The 20,571-nt window shown below is 37.1% G+C and overlaps 1 protein-coding gene across 1 annotated transcript; it reads left to right on the top strand.

Annotated features, from left to right (window-relative positions):
* The first annotated feature begins 13,014 nt into the window (after nt 1-13,014).
* Nucleotides 13,015-13,932, top strand: LOC115518580 (KATNB1-like protein 1). The gene is given in 4 exon segments (XM_032593752.1): nt 13,015-13,231; nt 13,234-13,305; nt 13,308-13,491; nt 13,493-13,932. Coding segments are annotated over 4 exon segments (888 nt in total). The 3' UTR covers nt 13,908-13,932.
* The last annotated feature ends 6,639 nt before the right edge of the window (nt 13,933-20,571 follow it).

The raw sequence follows: 20,571 nt of genomic DNA, 5'->3' as shown, positions 1-20,571 counted from the left end.
CATCAGTGGTAAGCAAAGATCAGATCATATGAAAGACCTAGGCTGGTGTGTATCACAATGCTTAGAAGGGGGTCCTGGAAAAAACTAGCTTTTAATTTTAGACAAATGAATGAGGGTGCTGAGCACCTGTGCTTGTTGAATTGCAGTACAATTGCAGGTATGAACTCTAGAATCATATTGTCCGGGTTCAAATTTTAATTCCACCTCTTGATAGCTATATGAGTTTGATTGATGTGATCTAGCTTCATATTGCCTCTAATTCCATGTGGTGAAATACATATAAAGCATACCTACCACACAGGGCTGTTAGGAACTAAATGTATACCCATCTGGGGCACCTGGGTGGCTCAGTCGGTTGGGCATCTGACTTTGGCTCAAGTCATGATCTCATGGTTCCTGAGTTCGAGCCCCAACTCAGGCTCTGTGCTGACAGCTCAGAGCCTGGAGCCTGCTTCAGATTCTGTGTCTCTTGCTCTCTCTGCCCCTCCCCCGCTCATCCTCTGTCCATCTCTCTAAAAAATAAATAAACATTAAAAAAGTTAAAAAATATCTATCTATCTATCTATCTATCTATCATCTATCACTATCCATCATCTTAAAAGACTTAAAGCGGTGCCTATCATATCGCATATCTTTTGGCAATCTTCTCTTGCCATAACTCCTTCTTGCCTTTCAACACTCCCTTGTGAATTATAGGAGCCATAGCCTGAAAATCGTATTTCCCTTGTTAGTTAGGCTCAGATTTTTGGAAAGCAAAAGGAAGAGAAATGCCATTTTCCTGTCTTTTGGAGATGCCTTGAGCAGAAGGAGTAGCAGCAGTGTCAGTAGGCTCTTCCGTGGGAATGTCGCTCTCAGGTTTCCAGTCAGCTGCAAAAACAAGAGAGACAGAGCCCCCATCAGAGTGGTGGCTAGGCAGGGCTTTGGCCTAGGCGTATTACCAGCTCGGGATCAATGAAGAAACCCCTGTACCCTTTTGTTCACCCAGCTCTGCCAGTACCTAATACTGTGCATTCAATCCTTTTACACTTGAAATATCTAATGGTTTCTGTTTTTCGACTGATGGACATAGTTCTTATAACTTTATTATATTATTTCTATTATTAATATCAGTTATAGTATTAATATTACCATTCATATCCTCTGAAACATTATCCAGGAACCACAATGTCTAAGAACATAACATCCCTATCCAATGTTTTCAATCCACTCCTCTACTTCTTTTCCCCACAGACTTAATCCTTGATCCAGAAGCATATATAATGAATGATCAATAGCTGTATGAACTGTTGTCTCATTTAAATACACCACTATGGGTTTATATCTATCATTGATCAATGACCTAATGGGTGGACAGATTTATTTCCTTTGACACCAGTCTAAGGAAGATCATTGGTGTTTTGGAGAACAGATTTTGAACAATTAGAAAAATGTGTAATCAATAATAGAAGAGTTCTTCTGTCCTACATAAAGCAAACATGTCAAGAAATATTGTGTGACTTACCTTTAATACATTATCTTTCTCTCTCTATTGATTACCCATGACTTACAACAGTTTGAAGGAGAAAATATATACCACACAGGTGACCTTGTACCGCTGAAACAACTGTAGTTTATTTTCAGTATCTGGACTGCCTTGCTAAGAGGAACTTTGATCAATGGACTTAGAATCTAGAATTACAAACTCACAGAAAAATCTGTAAATGTGAGGGCTTAAAACCAGGGAATAATTTAAAAAAATTATCTGGAAAAGATAAAACTGATGTGGAGGGAAAGCATCTGGCTCAGCAATGCACTTAAAATGTTCTAAGAGATCAATCTGGCTCACATTAGGGTCTCTTCATTTTGATTTGGTTCTCATTCTTCTCTTTCTTCAAGGACTTAATTCTATCTTAAAACTGTCATATCTGTCTTTCCTCATTGTCTTCTTCTGTTGCTGTCTGACAAAGACTATCACTCACTTTGTCAGCCCTATATTCTTGTTTTTGCTGGCCAACAAGAGGCTCCTTATTACACATTAATTGTGTTAGCTGGAAAAATGTCTTTACTTTGAATGGCTGTTCCCAACAGTATTTTTCAGCAAGCAGTTTTGTTGGTTAGGTTGATGCCTTTATTAATAATCTGGAGTTGATAACCATGCCACATATGAGTAAATATAAATAAGATCGATATCCAGGCATCACACTAGAATCGGCATTGTTGTTACAGTTACACTACTTGTGACATCTGCTAATTCTACACATGAAACAATTTATTGCTTTCTGAAAGCTGAAAGAAGAATATCCAAAGAACTGCTGGAACGTCATTTGCAAAGTTGTTTACTGGAAGACATTATGGTGAAATAAAAATAACACTGACTTTATAACGAGAAGCCTTGAACTGATTCCCTGACTCTTTTTTTTTTAATTTTTAGAAATATTTATTCATTTTTGAGATAGAGAGAGTGCACGCACAGGCGCGGGGGAGGGGGGTAGGGGCAAAGAGAGAGAGGGAGACACAGAAACCCAAGCAGCCCAGAGCCAGACAAGGGGCTCAAACTCACCAACCCCAAGATCATGACCTGAGCCGAAGTCCGAGGCTTAACTGACTGACCCACCCAGGCGCCCCTGACTCTTTTATTCTAAGGATTAACTCATTTAATTCATCTCTCTCTTTCAGTCCATTTGTCTGTCTCTGTCTCTCTCTCTCTCTCTCTCTCTCTCTCTCTCTCACACACACACACACACACACACACACATGCACGCACATGCCACACATTTGGCTTATATCAGGAGCCAGCCAACTATGACTTGCAGACTAAATTCAGCCTGTCACCTATTTTTGTAAATAAAGTTTTATTGGAAAACAGCCATATCCATTTGTTTACATTTTCTCTATGGCTATTTTTTCACTTCAAAAGCAATTTAGTAGTTGTGCCAGAGACCAAATGGTTGCAAAATCTAAAATATTTACTATCTTATTCTTTATAGAAAACATTTGCTGATCTCTGGCTTAGATTATAGCAGAATACCAAGAAATAGTAGTCTTGTACCTTTTAGCTTGAAAAAATATGACAGAACACCTAGTGCCTTGGGTCTTGTTTTTTTCTAAACCAACCTCCAGTAAAAAGAACCAGGGCTTCTTGAAGAAATGATTGATTCTAGGGCTGGGGTGGGAAATACACAGGATGAGCCTGGAGCACCCTATAGTGGCAAAAAATAAAGAAGCGATTAAAAAAAGCAAAATAGGGGCGCCTGGGTGGCGCAGTCGGTTAAGCGTCCGACTTCAGCCAGGTCACGATCTCGCGGTCCGTGAGTTCGAGCCCCGCGTCGGGCTCTGGGCTGATGGCTCAGAGCCTGGAGCCTGTTTCCGATTCTGTGTCTCCCTCTCTCTCTGCCCCTCCCCCGTTCATGCTCTGTCTCTCTCTGTCCCAAAAATAAATAAACGTTGAGAAAAAAAAAAAATTTTTTAAAAAGCAAAATAAATAATAATAGGGGTATGTCAGCGCGACACAAGAGACAAATGAAGGTTCTCCTGATGGCAAAAGCTGAAACATTTGAGTAAATAAATAGACAAATAAAAAATGGTGTTGGATTGTAACTCAAGGTCTAAAATAAATCTCCATGAGTCCAAAGTGATATAAATACCTGACTGAATAAATAACTAATAGGATAAAACCAAAGAATCTCCAGTACAGAAGAATTTTAAATAATTTATGTAGATACTCTGCCCTCAAGGAGGTGTAACATAACTGCCCATTCCTTAAGCATGGCTGCACTAGTGACTTCCTTTGAAGAGTACAGTACAAAAAAAAAAAAAGGGAAAAGAGTAACTTTGGAGTGGAGAAACCTGACTAACACTACTGCAGCCAGGGGATCAAGGTCAACAGTAACAAGAATAAGTCAGATTGATAATATGTACCCTTGATATGATGGGATGAGAATGGTACTTTACCTCCATGGCCTTCCTCTACAAAACATATAACCCAGGACTAATCATAAGAAAAACACCAGAAAAATCCCAGTTGAGACTTATTCCAAAAGTGTCTGACCAGTACTCCTCAAAACTCTCAAGGTCATCAAAAACAAGGGAAAATTTGAGAAATTGTCACAGTCAAGAGGAGGCTGAGAAGACATACCTACTGAATGTAATGTTCCTTCCTGGATGGAATTCAGGAACAAAAAAAGGGTGTAGGTAAAAACTAAGAAAATTGGAATAAACTATGGATTTTAGCTAATGATACTCTATCAATACTGCTGCCACATTAATTATAACAATGCATCATACTAATGTAAGATGTCAATAATAGAGGAGACAGTTTGGGGTAAACAGAACTCTCTGTTCTATTTTTATACTTTTTGTATATCTAAAACTATGCTAAAAGAATAAGTTTATATAAAGATTTGGGAGAAAACACTTGAAAAGCTAGTGTATTTGGATGGCTATCTCTACACATTTAGATGTAGAAATTATTTCACCATGTGTCTCTAACAAAGCAGAACAAAATGAACAAAAAAGTTCCAAATATTTTTATTCTCTTATAGTAATCTACTGTACTAAAATGTTTACTTGAAAATTTCTGCAGCTTTTGCATTTGTAACTAATGGGCTCTGATCCTAAAAGTACTAAAGAAATAAGAAACTCTATTTCAAGTAGAAAAGACAAAAATAGCAGGAAATAGCAGTCATGATCTGAAATATAATAAAGTCATTCAGAGGTTCTATGTCATTGCAGTACAAAAAATGAGAAAGGGATACAGTTAAAGGGTAAAATCTACTGGGGACATGTTTAATTCAAGCATTGTGTTTTGGAAACTACCCAAAAGCAGTAAGAGACTTAGCACAGTGTCAGGAAAATTAGAGAGAGCAGTACAATAAAATGTCAGTTCATTTGTACATTGGAGGAAAGACATGGGCATAATAAGAAAAAAAACTTTTCCTACTTTTGAAAGAAAAAATACTCTAAGCCATAAGCATATTTCCCAAAGAAATAACTGTTTTTAGGTTAAAAAAAAATGTGCAGCTTATTATGTGCAGCTTATAATGCAAGGGCAATTTTTGGCCAAGACTAAATCTAAAATTGACACACAGTTTATTCTAGAGACTGCTAAAGTTTGAATGCTTTAAAAGTTAAATAAAAAGGGGCGCCTGGGTGGCTCAGTCGGTTAAGCATCCGACTTCAGCTCAGGTCATGATCTCACGGTTGTTGGGTTCAAGCCCCACATCGGTCTCTGTGCTGACAGCTCAGAGCCTGGAGCCTGCTTCAAAATCTGTGTGTCCCTCTCTCTCTCTCTCTCTCTCTGCTCTCCCCCGCTCATGCTCTCTCTCTCTCTCCCTCTCTAAAAAATAAACATTAAAAATTATTTTAAAAAGTTAAGCAAAAAAATCCAAAGCTGTCATCTGAAGCATTTTAAATCCATGACACCATGCTTGGTTTTAAAATGATGACTCTAAGCCAAATTAAATCATACTGGCAACCTTTCCCGAAAGAGAAACTGGATATTTCACAAGGGCTGTTGTCAGGCATGTTGGAGTAAGGTTATCGATACCCTGGGCCTCTGATGCTAGAAGCAAAGGGATTCAATTCTCAGGAAATATCTTTTTCAATCTATTCAAATACAAGGAAGCAATGCAACCTTTCAGAAAACTATGTTATTCCCTTCAGAAGACATGCTATTGTGAATACAGTTAACCCAAATCACAGGTTTCAATGGTTTTCCCTGAAAGAATAGAAACACTCAGAATTATACCACCTTTGCCTAGAAAATAATTTTTTAAAGATAGATAGTCCTCAAACAACTCAAAGTAATAAAGCAATTTAACTTATCAGTTCCATGATACAAGATAGGAGAATATCTGTTAAATTGAATGTATTTATTGGCTATCGATATTCTATATTTGTACTTACATATAGAAAAATCAGACAATGAGCTATTAGGAACTTCATTGTCAAAATTTTATTATAATGACTAACTAAAAATTGAGCATTATAAATTCTACATATGTTTGCTTTAGCCTGATGTCCATAGTGGTGTTGTTGTTGTTGTTGTTGTTGTTTTAACACAACTGGTATTTCATTGAAGAGTAAAACAATGTAAAAAAGTAAAAAAGTACTTTCATTGAAGAGTAAAGGTGAAACAGACAGACTGATCCCTTTGACTGCTTAATAGTTAATGTTGTTTCAGTTCTTGGATCCAGAGTAAGAATTAATTTTGCTTATTAAAGTATAGCCTTAGCATAGATTAATCAAGTTTCATTTATTTAACAAATGTTTACTGATCACAAAATTTGCATCAGATACTATACTAAAACTCTAGGGATACAATTGTAAGCAAAATTAAAAAGGGGTGTCTGTCTTTGTGGAGCCTATAAGACAACAGAAGAGACAGATATTAATTAAATAATCACATGAGCAAATGTGAAATTCCTCTTATATAATTGGCAGGAAGGACAAGTACATAGTGCTATGTGGTATAATCAGAGAATTGGAAAATCTTCTCTGACAATCACACTTGAGATCAGACATAAAGAGTAAGTAAAAGTTCACTAGAACACGAGAAGAGGGAAAATTTCCCAGGTAGAGGGAAAAAGGTATGCTGCTACATTCTTTGAAAGTTAGTGTGGACCATGAGGAGCTTTGGAGATCACAGTAAGAATATCTGCCTTTATCTTAAAAGAGTAGGAAAACATTGTGTTTTAACCAAAGTGGTGTAACTATTTTTGCCTTTCAAAAATGCCATGTAGTTCACTATGTGGATAGATGACGAGACAGGGTTGATCCAGTTTCAAATACACTAGTTAAAGGGCTATTACAGTATAGGGGAGTTAGTTTCTGAGAACCTGAGTCATGATGTTTTCTCTGGAGATTCTAAGAAAGTGGATAGATTTGAGCTCCATTTAAGAAAGAACATGCACTGGACTTGGTGATGGGTGGAACATGGGCTGGGAGATAAAAGAGAGAAAGAAAAACAGGTATAAAAATTAGCCTATAGATTTCTGGTTAGTGTAGTTTCTGGTTAATGTAGTGTAGTGTAGTTTCTAGTTAGTGTAGTTTCTGTTAGTGTAGAAAGAAAAACAGGTGTAAAAATTAGCCCATAGATTTCTGGTTAGTGTAGCGGAGTTTCATTGGGACAGACTACAAAAGAAGATTATTAAAGAAAGAAGATGATGTTGAATACAATGAGTCCATTTTGGGATGTTGACTTTAAGATACCACTGGGATCTATCTAGAAGAAAGGATGGCCACAGTGGCACTTCCTGAATGGCCAGAATAAGGATTTCTGAAAATTTGCCCCCCGTAAGAACAATGAGAACACTGGCAACAATTGTCAAAATCAACTTTTTTAAAACTCTGGAAATCAAGCAAAGGCTTACAATGATTACAGAAGTTTTCATGTAAGGAAGATGGCTGAATCACAACAGTGAGCTCTGTGGCACTTTAATTTGCCTTACTCCCATCACCCTGTTCCCAGCTGCTCAGTAGCACTGAAAACCCACAAGCTAACAATCAGCACCCATCAGCCACTGGAGGGAACAGAGTGGGTGTGGACCTTCCTAAAGCCCCATCCCCAGAGAAATGTTGCTATTTGGTCTTTCTAGCAGCAAAGAAGGTATAGCTCCCTTCTTAGGGCTTGCGTTTAATTGACATAACTCAGAACTCCTTCTCTGTTTGTTTTATATCCATGGCATTCATGGAAAATGGTTACTAGTAATTATTTAACATTACAGTTGCTTTAGGCAGCAATACCAGTTGTAGCTAAGAAATAAAAATCACAATCTAAACAAGGCAAATGGGGTAATGAAATGTCCACTGGGGGATTTGAAAGGGTCCAGCATATTTCTGGAAATCCAGAAGGACATGCTCACCTGCGAGGCTGTGCATATGCCCAGGAATGACTTGAGAAGGCTCTAGTCTCTCACCTTTGGCTGATACTGATGCTCTGCCCAAGAAGGAAGTAGAGACTAAGGCAGAGTTTAACTGCATAATGGGGCATTGAAGGCATATCCCAGCATACAGGGCCCATCAAGAAAGACTGAATGACTTAGTGGTTCAAGGCCTCTAAGGAAATATCTGTCTAATCGCTAGCTGATCACTAAGTTAATTGAGAAAAGTCCTCATTGGCTACACATAACAAAGAACACAGGTGGAAATAGCTCAGGTAAGACACTAAACAAACAACTTTGTCAGTGAAGTTGCAAAGTGGTGCAGCCATTTTGGAAAACACCTTGACAGTTTCTAAAATTCTTAAAGGTAGAGTTACTTTAAGATCCAGCAATTCCATTCCTAGATATATGTCCAAGAGAAATTGAAAATCTATGTTTATACAAAATTCATACATAAACGTTCATAGCAACATTATAATAGCAAAAAATTGGAAACAACACAAATATTCATCAACTGAAAAATGGATAAAAAAATATGGTGTATCTATATAAGGGAATATTATTTGTCCATAAAAGGGACTGAAGTATTGATACCTGCTGGAACACGGATCATCTCGAAACATCACGGTAAAGTGCACAAAACTAGACACAAAATTATTCCATTTGTATTAAATTTCCAGAATAGGTAAATCTAGAGAGAGAAAAGATTGGTGGTTGCTAGGAGCTGGAGGGAAGTGGGAATAGGGAGTGAAAGCTTCCGGATATGGTGTTTTCTTTTGGGGTGGTGAAAATAGTCTAAAATTATATAGAAGTGATGAATGTACAACTATGTGAAAATATTCAATTGTACACTTGAAATGGATGAATTTTATGACATGTGCATTATAACTCAATAAAATTATTACAAAAAATATAAAGGATGGAATGATAACTTTCAATGTTTGGTGTTTATAGGAAAGATAATAACTTTGGATGCTAGGGTATAAAGTTTTCTTTAAATTTTTAATATGTTTAGGGGCACCTGGCTGGCTCAGTCAGTTAAGCATCTGACTTCGTCTCAAGTCATGATCTCACCATCTGTGGGTTTGAGCCCCATGTTGGGCTCTGTGCTGACAGCTTGGAGCCTGGAGTCTGCTTCGGATTCTGTATCTTCCCCTCTCTCTATCCCTTCCCTGCTTGTGCTCTGTCTCTCTCTCTCTCTCTCTCTCTCTCTCTCTCTCCTTCAAAAATAAATAAACATTAAAAATTTAAGAAAATTTTTAATATGTTGTTCAGTGGAAAGTTTCATCATTGTCTTCATTTAGGCTGCAATAACAGAAACACCATAGACAAAATATATTTCTCACTGTTCTAGAATCTGGGAAGTCCAAGATCAAGGCACCGGCAGACTATATGAAGGCCCACTTCCTGGATCTTCTAACTGGTTCTCATAAGGTAGAAGGGGCAAAGGAGTTCTCTGGGGTCTCTTTTATAAGGGCACTAATCTCATTTGTGGGAGCTTCAGCCTTGGGACCAGATCACCTCCCAAAGGTTGCATATCCAAAGGCCATCACATTGGGGATTAGGATTTAAGCATGTGAATTTGGGGGAGACACATTCAGTCCATAGCAATAATGAAGTTACAGAGCACAATTTTTAAAAAGAATATAAAAAATAAAGTAGGGGAGATAAGGGCCCTAGGGACTCAACAAAGAGGTGGTTGAAGAAAACATCTCAGAGACATTGCATGTATGTCCCTGGTTTATATTGCCATAAAGCTATCATGTTAGAGAAAGTAAATATGTCCAAAGTAACTTTGAAACTGGGCAAGAAATATTATTAAGATAAATGGAGCTCACTAAGGAGATTAAAACATATGGTCCTTTCCCGTTTCTTAAACTTCCAAACTTTTCAAAGTCATTTGGATGATAGAACAAAGCATAAAAACAGAGAGAAAACTGAAAGGAGCGATTCACAGTAATTGAAATAGCCAAATGTAAAATGCAAATTGTCTTTAAGGCACTGGTTCTGTGCTTTGAGAATGCTTGAAGGTTTTTTAAGAGGAGCTGGAGATGGGCACGATTTATATGGATAAACAAGAGATTTAAATAAAAAAGAAACAACATTACTTTCCACTTATGTGGTACATTCAAACCACTCCTCAGATCTGAGGGCCAATTATATACATATATAAGAAAAGCTAAAGAAAACATTTGAGTGTGTTCTTTTTGTGAGAAATACATTGTAACTACAAATCAACCTCAGCATCGATCCTCATTGTCTTATATAATTATAGCATTTTTATCTGCTTTGTCCACATTACAGTCTTATTCAAAATAGTGTTCATATCAATACAGTTCCTCTTGGCCAGCTAACCTGCTGGCATTTAAACAATTGCCAGCCTTGAATATTAATCTCAGAATTATTAACAAGGAATATTGGGGAGGTGATAGGTGAATTCACTTTTGAACAGTGGATGAAAAGCTGATATGGTCCAGGGTAGGTCTTTAAAAGCAGCTTTTTGAGAGGTGGAGATAGGGCCGAAAGAAAGAGAGGTGGGCTTTGAAATCAAGCTCGTGAGGGAAAGTGGCCTGTGTATTGATTCTCTATTCTTAGAGAGTAGTATCTTCTTCGTAGAGATACAGGAAAGATTAAGTAAAATGATGTTAGAATTAAGACATCAGGAAGTTCCTGGAGAAACATTTTACTCTGCCTGACTCAAGTATTTGTCAGTGGGCTGCAGGTTATAAGGAAATTCAAATTTTATCTGCCACTTCCTTCTTGCCTTTGTTCCCCACATCACTATGGAGGGGAGGGTGATTTGGGGGCTCCAGGAAACTGAGTCTGTAGGTTTTTGGAGATTAGGCTATTAATAGATTGCTTTTTCTTGTAATTTAATAAGATATTTGTAAACTGATGGAGACTCTATCAGTTTAACCATTTGCTTTCTGTCCTTTCCTTTGTCCTTGGGCAGCCAGGAGTGCCTGAGGAAGGTCACATGTATCCCACCCTTGGGGGGAGGGTTAATGCCAGCTTGTGCTTGGCCCTCAGCTTGCCTTATGGTCCCTCATCAACTATATTTGCCCCTCACATGTGAATAATACCTGAATGTTGACAAGTGTTTCATATTTACGTAGGATGTGGTCTGGTCTTGCTATCCTACAAAGGAAAGTTAGGTACAGAGTCGCAACAGTGGCATATATTATAGTAAATTTTCATTAATATAATTTTCATTCCTCCCTTCCAGCTCATAGGTGTCATGAGATCAGTGTATCTTCTTCCTCATCCATTGGTCTCCTAAATGCACTATGCGATCTCTGGTAGGCTGTGATACAGAATGCATATTGGTTTGGTGACTGAGATATTCAGACTAGGTATGCTTTCAGCAGGAAAGGGTACAGTCTGCCCTTACACTGGCAGAGGCAGGGGCTCTCCTGACTGCTCTACCAGGCAAAAGCTCAATGGAGGTAATGGTGACAAAGAGGTAGAAGTTTAAGTAACTGGAGTTACAGAACGTGTGTGTGTGTGTGTGTGTGTGTGTGTGTGCAGGGTGAATAATGGACCCCACAGCTTTCAGACAGAACACCTAGAGAAACCATTCCTTTGGGAATTCTAGCTGGGGTTGGATATGCTGTTGAAACTTGGTGAGCTATAATACTATGGGGGGGCTTTTTGGCCAAGAAGCTGAAAACGTTTTATGCTGAAGGAGTGACCTGGGAGGTCTCAGTGCAGTGGAGTTATATTATAGGTACTTTTGAGGTGGATTTAGAACCTAACCCTTATTTCATGGCATTAATGCCTAAGAGCACGAGCCTGATTCCTGTTCAGCGGGGCCTCAAAAAGGTATTGACAGACTGGAAAGATAGATGCAAGCAGTCAAGGTCCTCTCCATACTTTTTCCAAGAATAGTATGCAAGTCCAGCTGTGCACACAAGATTTAACTTAAAATCCAGTAAGCATTTACCTACTGTGTGCCAGGTGACATTTTATCTTGTTACCTCCTCCCAGGAAACAATTTATTTGTATTCATTAGGTTTGCAGAGGCTGATTTATTAAAACAGAATGGACTAAATCCTTCAGGCAAACAGAAACATTTTATAATTCTCATCCATCATTTGCTCTCTATTAGGATTTTTATAGTTTTCAAGTCAGGAGGAATAGTGAACACATTTACTACATGCCAGACACGGTTGCAAACAGCTTATACAGATTATCTCCTTTGACCTTCACACCAGCCTATTCCATAGGTACAATTATAATCCAATTTTACAGATGTGGAAACAGAGCAAGAGACACTGTCATTTAACCAAGGTCACACAGGTGCTAAGTGATGGCTCTGGGATTCAAAGTCTGTGGGCTGATTTCAAGGGAGGGACCCTTGAACTCTGGCCACACTGTCTCCCGGCACCAAGTCGCTTGCTACATGAAGGTTTCAACTTTGGTTTTAAGTTTAGCATAGTAGTCCTCAGATTTTAATGCATTTAAGAATGAGGGCATAAGGGGTGTCTGGGTGGCTAGTTGGTTGAGTGTCCGACTTCAGCTCGGGTCATGATCTCACGGTTTGTGAGTGTGAGCCCTGAGTCGGGCTCTGTGCTGACAACTCAGAGCCTGGAGCCTGCTTTGGATTGTGTCTCCCTCTCTCTGCCCCTCCCTAGCTCGTGCTCTGTCTGTCTCTGTCTCAAAAATAAATAAACATTAAAAAAAAAAAGAATTAGGGTATAGACCCAAATCAAGTTTTATAGATGATATAAAGGAATTCAAGGACAATTTTTGCCTTACTAGCTGACTTGAGAATTTAACCCTGGCAAGAAGCAATCTCACTGTAATGTGCAAAATCATAGCCAGCCTGTGAAGTAAATGTAATGTAAGTAGAAGCCAGCCCTCCCTAATAGGGTGCTTGGACATGCTAACTACGGATAACTTATCTATTCGTTTGGGCCTAGGCATTTTTTAGGTACCATTAGTGTGCCTGCGGTATTACAGTTAGTATATGAAATGCAAAATGTAAAATAAGTACTTAGAAATGTATTTTTATTGGCACGGCCGTGTTTGAATGGCTCAGAGTGGGGCTTGGCCCAGCAGCGGAGGGATGTTCTAGGCTGCCGGGCGCAGCTTGTCAGCCCCGGGGCAGGGCTGAGGTGCTGTGGTACCAAGAGACGCCGCTATTTAAGACATGATGGCATCTGAAGCCCAGAGTGTTAAAAAAAGAACTTATTGTGATACTATGGAGGCCTATTCCACCGGTCTTCCTAGAAAAAGGGTCTCTAATTTTACTAATAAGAACATGAAGGAGGTTAAGAAATCTCCAAAACAGTTGGCTGCTTACATAAATAGAACAGTTGGACAAGCTGTGAAAAGCCCAGATAAACTACGTGAGGTGATCTATCGCAGAAAGTGCATCATCCTTTTCCAAATCTTTGTTACAGAAAAAAACAGTCCCCTAGAAGTGCGGGCTGTGACATGGCAAATAAAATGAACTGGCTTGTGCAGGCCACCCACCTGAAAAATTACGCCATGATAGTCGAACATACTTGCTTAACTCCAGTGATTCTGGTTCTTCACAGACAGAAAGCCCATCATTAAAATATAGTGGGTTTTTCTCTGAGGTTTCTCAGGACCATGAAACAATGGCACAGGTTTTGTTCAGCAGGAATAGCTTTAACGTTCTGCAAAAAGAAAAGTATAAGTGAGCTTGCAGCTTATCTGGTGAGGATAGAAGACCTTGGAATTGTCATGGATTGCCTTCTTGTGCTCACCAGTAGTTTACAGAAGGAAAAACAATACATCTCACTTGGCTGCTGTGTAGATTTGTTACCTCTGGTCAAGTCCCTACTTAAAAGCAAATTTGAAGAATATAGAATAGTTGCTTTAATTTGGCCTCAGGCAGAAATAAAAAGGTGGTGGTCAGAACTATCATCCAAAACAGAAACTATAAATGATGGACATATTCAGATTTTAAAGCAACAATTAAGTGGACTATGGGAACAGGAAAATCACCTTACTTTGCTTCCAGGATATACTGGTAACATAGCCAAGGATGTAGATGCTTATTTATTGCAGTTGCATTGAGACACAGTCTACTATAAAGAACATTTGATTATTTAAAATGTCCCCAGACTAAGATTAAAAAAAAAAAAAGTCTCATCTGAGAACTGTGAATTGCGGAAGAAATCGAAACCTTTTTTTTTTCCTTAAAAAGCCACATATGAAACCACTAATGAAACCCTAACAAACTACGTCACACTGAAGTGGAAAAATATACAAAAGGAGCAGCTTCAACTTCAATGAGGTGAAAGTGCACAGTGAAGACTGTGGCTTTTGCTGCATTTGGGACTAATATGGTTATTTGGTAACATTGTTCAAGAGCTACTGGGTCTTAATGCAATCCTGCATAAGAATATAATTCATGCTAGGGGTGCCGGGGTGGCTCAGTTGGTTAAGCGTCCGACTTCAGTTCAGGTCATGATCTCAATTTGTGAGTTTGATCCCTGTGTCAGGCTCTGTGCTGACAGCTCAGAGCCTGGAGTCTATTTCAAATTCTGTGTCTCTCTGGCCCTCCCCCTGCTCGTGCTCTGTCTCTCTCTCTCTCAAACATAAATAAACATTAAAAAAATGTTCTTAATAAAAAAAAGAATATCATTGATACTATGTCAAAAAGAAGACAGGACTTCTTACTAGGAATCACAATGACCAATCATTGTGACTTTTTTGAAGATTGTGTTTTATAAGAAAACACTTAAATGTGTGCAACCATTTTCTTATTTTGAAAAGATTTTGCAAGTTTAAACTGTCATAGGAAATAATCAATACTAAAAATTTGTTGTCCACACTGAGATACTGTGTATACAAAATGCCTTAATTACTAATAAGCCAGTGTATGATATGAATATCTGTTTAAAAAATTAATACCAACCATGCTTCTGGCATGATAAAATTATGGAATTAAATCAGGGGTTTGCAATCAGGTAGAATATTGTTAAAACTTATTCCATACCATTTTTAAAACTTGAGAATATTTTTAGTATCTCTGATTTTTTTTTGCCAGAATCGTGTCATGTATGTATGTGCTATTCCTATATAAAAGGAAAAGATGAATATATATTTGTATGAATGCTTAACTAGAAATGTCCATGGAGTTGGTTAATTTATATTCACTTTTTATTGGATGTAGAGTTCTAATATTTTCAGTTCTGTATCATTTAAGCTTTCTTCATTTGAGTAAATTCACTAAATATTTCTAAAAAAAAAGAAATGTATTTTTGTCAATATTGCCTTTTCAAGCAAGCCTTAATCACTCTTCATTAATTTATTCACTCATTTGTCCCTTTACTCTTTCTCTCCTTTCTTTCCATCTATTCGTAATTCATTCGTTACTATGTGCTGGGTATGTGGACCAAACAAAACAAAATAAAATAAAATTCAAACATGCTCAGCTTATGCCCTTCAAATGACTAAGAACCAGCTACCTTTCTCAGTAGTGCCTTCCCTCCTAGGAACATGCCTGGGTGTCTGGGTGGCTCAGTCAGTTAAGCATCTGACTCTTGATTTATGATCTCATGGTTTGTGGGTTCCAGCCCCAAAACTGGCTCTGCACTGATGGTGCAGAGCCTGCTTGGTATTTTCTCTCTCTTTCTCTCTCTACCCTTCACCTGCACACTTTCTCTCTCTCAAAAATAAATAAATAAATGAATTAATTAATAATAAATAAATAAGAAACATGCCAAATATTAATCAGTGGAACTAGGCCTTTTGCCTAAAACCATAAAAAAATTTAAGATGCATAGAATTATGTCTTGATACTTATATTTTAGAATTCTAATGGATAAAATTGCGGCAAAATAAGAGGATTAAAATAATCTCTTTTGAATTTGGTACATGTATTTGCTTGTCATCATAACACTTTTATTGCTAAATAATAGAAATAATGTGTTTAGCTCTTAAAAACGTCCATCTGTTATCAAGCTAGGATATCTGTATTCTATTCTATGCAGTTATCTGTATTCTATTTTTATGTTTCCACATTTAAAATTTCCTTAGTAAGAATTCCTGGATTTTAATTTCTAAATGTTCCAACATTACAAATAGAATTACAAAGTTTGATGCCCAAATGCTATTCTGTCCAAAAGAAAATTTCTAAGTTATGAATATTACCAGAATATTATTAAATGAATCTTGTGAGAAGAATCCAGGCCAATAGGATGAGGAAGTTCAACCTACATCTGACTCTGAAGTAAACACATTTATATTCCCTCATTGCAATAAAGTGATGCTCATTGGAGAAGATCTCCGTTAGTGGAGACAAGGATATTGTCAAGTTTTAGAAAGACATCTTAATATTTTAAAATTTTATGATGAACTTGTAGTTTGTATATCCAGGAAAATGAATGTACGACTCACGTTTTCCATATAGATAAAACAACAGTCAAAATCACTGACAAGCTTATGAACAAATATATAAGTTTTACTGTAGAATATACACAGTTTTGTAAAACTTAAAAAAACAATTTTAAGTGATTGGTTTTTTTATCAAAATAGGCATTTTCTGACCGAGAACTTAAATTGTGAGGTGGGCAAGGTAATGACAAGTTTTTTAAAATTTTTAATGTTTATTCATTTTTGACAGAGACAGAGCATGAGTGAGGAGGGGCAGAGAGAGGGAGACATAGAATCTGAAGCAGGCTCCAGGCTCTGAACTGTCAGCACAGAATCCGACACGGGACTCGAATCCATGAACCATGAGATCATGACCTGAGCCAAAGTCAGACACTCAACTGACTGAGCCACCCAGGGACCCCCATACAATTTTAAACATGTAAGTGATGACAAAGGCCTATAAATTTAATTTGACTGTTTCACTAAACCACCTAATAAAATTTGGAACCCATTGGAATGTTCTTTTCCAGAGCTCTCTTTTAAAGGTGAAGAGACAAAAGAAAAGTAAGTTTTGTTTACTCCTTTTTTAGTAATTTTTGCATTTAATAAGCATGACAATTTACAGTTCACAAAAGGTTGTTTTATACTTCTCTTTGCCACCTTAACTTCATCAAGATTTGTGTGTTTCCAAACTGAACAATGGAATGTCTTAAAATATATACATTTGGAAAGGTAATATTAATATCAATAAAAAGGATAAAAATAAAAGCAAACATAGAAGTGGAAATTTGAAGAATGACAGCGTGAAGAAAAGAATACATTAGTAGATGGAAAGAAAAATGTAGCTATTTTTTAATTTACATAAATATTAACTTTCTGAATTAGCAAAGTAAACAATGTTGGTAGTAATCTGAAGTCTCAAATTTAAAGACAATGTCAACATGAAATTGATAATTAGGTAGTAGTATCCTAGTACATTATTATGGTATAATCAACATCTAAATCACATTGTAAAGATGAGGACTCAGATAATATGAAAGCCAAATTATTGAAACTGCGTATTTGAAGTCAAAAGTTCTTTCTTAACAGGGAAGAAATTTCTATAGTCATTGAGTAGGTGGATCCCAGAGGACTAGAAAACTACTAAAAGAGAAAAATGACCTGTCAGATAATAATTAAAATTACCTGCAGGCTTAGCATTGGTGATATACCACAATCTTTAGAATGCCATGGAGACATCTAGTAAAATACCTCTTTCTTCATAAAATCTATTTTTCAAAAGGTTACTTGATAATATTTTCCATGAAACTGTATTTCCAACTCTATATTGAAAATGAATAGATGAATGGCATTTTCTTTATTTTGAAACTGTCTTGAAAGTCAACTTTATGGAATATATTTCTTCAATAACCCAAGGAGTTAGGGGAGGAAAAAAAATCAGACATGGGATGTAAATAATAACAAGTGAAGAAAATCTAACAAGTATAGAGATGAAGGAAAATTGAAGGGCAGAAATATAAATGCTGTAATTTTATCTCCACTTTTTCTCCTGAATGATGTTGAATGCAACAATTAACCTGGCACTAACCTCCACCTACACTTCCCATTGACTCAATGGGAGCTCTTTACAGAGCTACAATTATGAGCTGCACATAATACAAAACTGCTACCTTGCTCATTTACCATCTTTCCTATTCTTTAAATATTTTATCTCATCTACTAACATGAAGGTTCCACTGACGCAAATGCAGATATTTTGTATCTTAAGAGCTATAACGTTTATATACATCCCATATGAAAATGAAAGATAAATCTCATGTCTTTGCTTAAGATATGTCTTACACACATGAATCTTTGTCTTATATAACCACTTGTCTGAAGACAAATGGCAATCACTGTGCACTAACACATTATGATGCTGAAAGTCTCTGGTAGGAATGTTGTCCAAATAAAGACTTGGGGTAAGGAGAGGAAGATTTCTCCTACTTGATAATATAATCTCTACAGGCTCAGTGACATGTTCCATTTTTTCCCGGGTTTTGTCTCTAATCTAAAAATTGGTGTTAATAGTAATTGTAACAAGAACGACATAAGTAACTCCGTGTATGCGCCGCCATTTAAATCTCTATAGCTATTCTCTCTCCTCGCCTAGTTCATTTTCTTCAAAACATTTCGACTGAAGGAACATACCATGATTTCAAAACTCATCTGGGAATGAAGAGGTTTCCTCGATAATTTCCTAAAGCCTTTCTTAATGAGCATCTTATCCTCGGTGTAATACCATATTTTGTTTATATCCTATCCACATTAAAATTTCTCATCTCCCAATAAAGAAAATGGTAGTCAGTGCCATCAAACCAATGAATCGAGCTATAGTTTGGTGTAAAGGTCCGTATCTATAACCTCAGAATGGATTTGTTGTCTTCAAATGTGACGTGGCTAGAACATCCCTCCTTGATATGGATAATTTTGACTGTTTTATCCAATTTAGAACTTGTAATCATTTTTCTGTAATAAATCTTAATATGCTATTTCAAGAAGAGCCACATATGACTTTCTCACTCAAAAGCTCTAAGGGCCTTCTGAATAAATTCTAAGTCCTGAGAGTGACTCCCAAAGCCTTCTGCAGTCCCTGCCATTCCCCTTCCCTGCCAGTTTCTTTCTCGTCTTAACATTTGTTTACTTCATGTCTTCCATGTTCTAGTAAAGTGAACCGTTTCAACAATAACACGCATGCCATTGTTTCCTGACTCCATTTACATGCTCTGTCAGTTTAAGTAAAATGTCTTCCGATTCTACCTCCATCTAAAAAATCCTCCTATTTTTAGATACCCAGCATAAATGCCATCTCTTCTATAAAGCCTTCCATGTTCCACATAATGCTTTGTTCATATGTCTTGTATGTTGCATTCACCACACACTACCCTGTTGTGCAGATAGTTGTAATCTCAAATTTAATCTCTCTGGATCTCATTTACCACTGTTGGTTAGATTTGATGTTCTTTACCATCTTTTATGGCTCAAAAATATTATATTTTATTTTGACTCTAGAGAAACACAGTGGATGCAACTTGTTCAATTATATATATGTCAATATCAATGTTGTCTTTTTTAAAAAATAATTAGATTGCTTTCTCTCTGGGTAGACCAAATAGAGTACCAGCACATGTATTTACTAAGTAAAAGCACTTAATCTTAAGGAAAAAGAAATCAGCTTCAAACAAATATTTTAGTAGGCCTAGTATAATTTACAAAATGTTAATAATAAAAAAATATAGGATTAGTATGTATTGCTTCAGACAAATGATGGCCCTCCTTATTGGAAACTCCTGGCCAGAAAGTGCGCCAGAGTTGAGTGTTCCCTCCAGCCATGTTTATTCAGTCAGATAGTCATGATGGAAAGACGACTTTCACAAGATTAGTTCAGTGCTATAGGAAGGAAATAAGGACACTAAACAATGGCTAAACCATAAACTATAGAATGTTATGATCTACTTTGAAGAACATTAAAGAGAGTAATTCACAAAGCCATTCAGAGTCCACAGTTTGGCATTTAAGGGATTCGAGATCAGAAGACCTTACAGACCCAGTCATTATTAGTGAACGCAGGAGAAAAATCCCTCTAAGACTGATTGAACCTGGACCTATATCCACTTTTATCAACTCTATAAAATAGTTGCTTCAGATAGTCTCTACTCTTCCCAGACCCACTTTTATCTCAACAGATGGGCTTGTTTCCTACATGATTGAAATCATAGAAGCCTTGCAGTGGGAGCTTTGCCAATCACTTCACAAACTCTACAAACCTGCCTGCAACAGCTTCTGTTCTCTCCTCTTATCAGGACCTATCTTGCCACCTATTCTCTGGATCCCTCTTACCTTCTCCTGCCCTCTTGATAACCATATGCTACCTATTATTGTTTCTCCTATATCTTCAACCTTCCATCCCTGGTAGCTACTTCTCCCTTAAAAGTATTTAAATATGCTCAAGGATTTCCCTTAACACACCATAAATATTTCATCTTTGGAGAAGTTTTTTCTGAATCCCCAGATTGGTTTAGGTTATAGACTCTCATTGCACCATGTACTTTCCTTAATAGCATTTATAACTTTTTAAATTGAGAAATAATTCAATAAATACCAATTAATTCCAGTAGGGTACTTGTTGTCTTAAAAACTGCTTTATCATCAAGGCTTAGCACATGGTAATCACTTGACATGAAACCACAGAATGAATGAATGTATTTTCCTCTCTCTCTCTCTCTCTCTCTCTCACACACACACACACACACACACACACCCTTCTGAAACAAATGGCTTGCATAAGTACTTGTAATAAAATTTTCTCCTAAGCTTTAAA

This window comes from Lynx canadensis, chromosome B4 (genome assembly GCF_007474595.2).
Source record: "Lynx canadensis isolate LIC74 chromosome B4, mLynCan4.pri.v2, whole genome shotgun sequence".
Classification (NCBI taxonomy): Eukaryota; Metazoa; Chordata; class Mammalia; order Carnivora; family Felidae; genus Lynx; species Lynx canadensis.
This window is presented reverse-complemented; position numbering and strand designations above follow the sequence as displayed.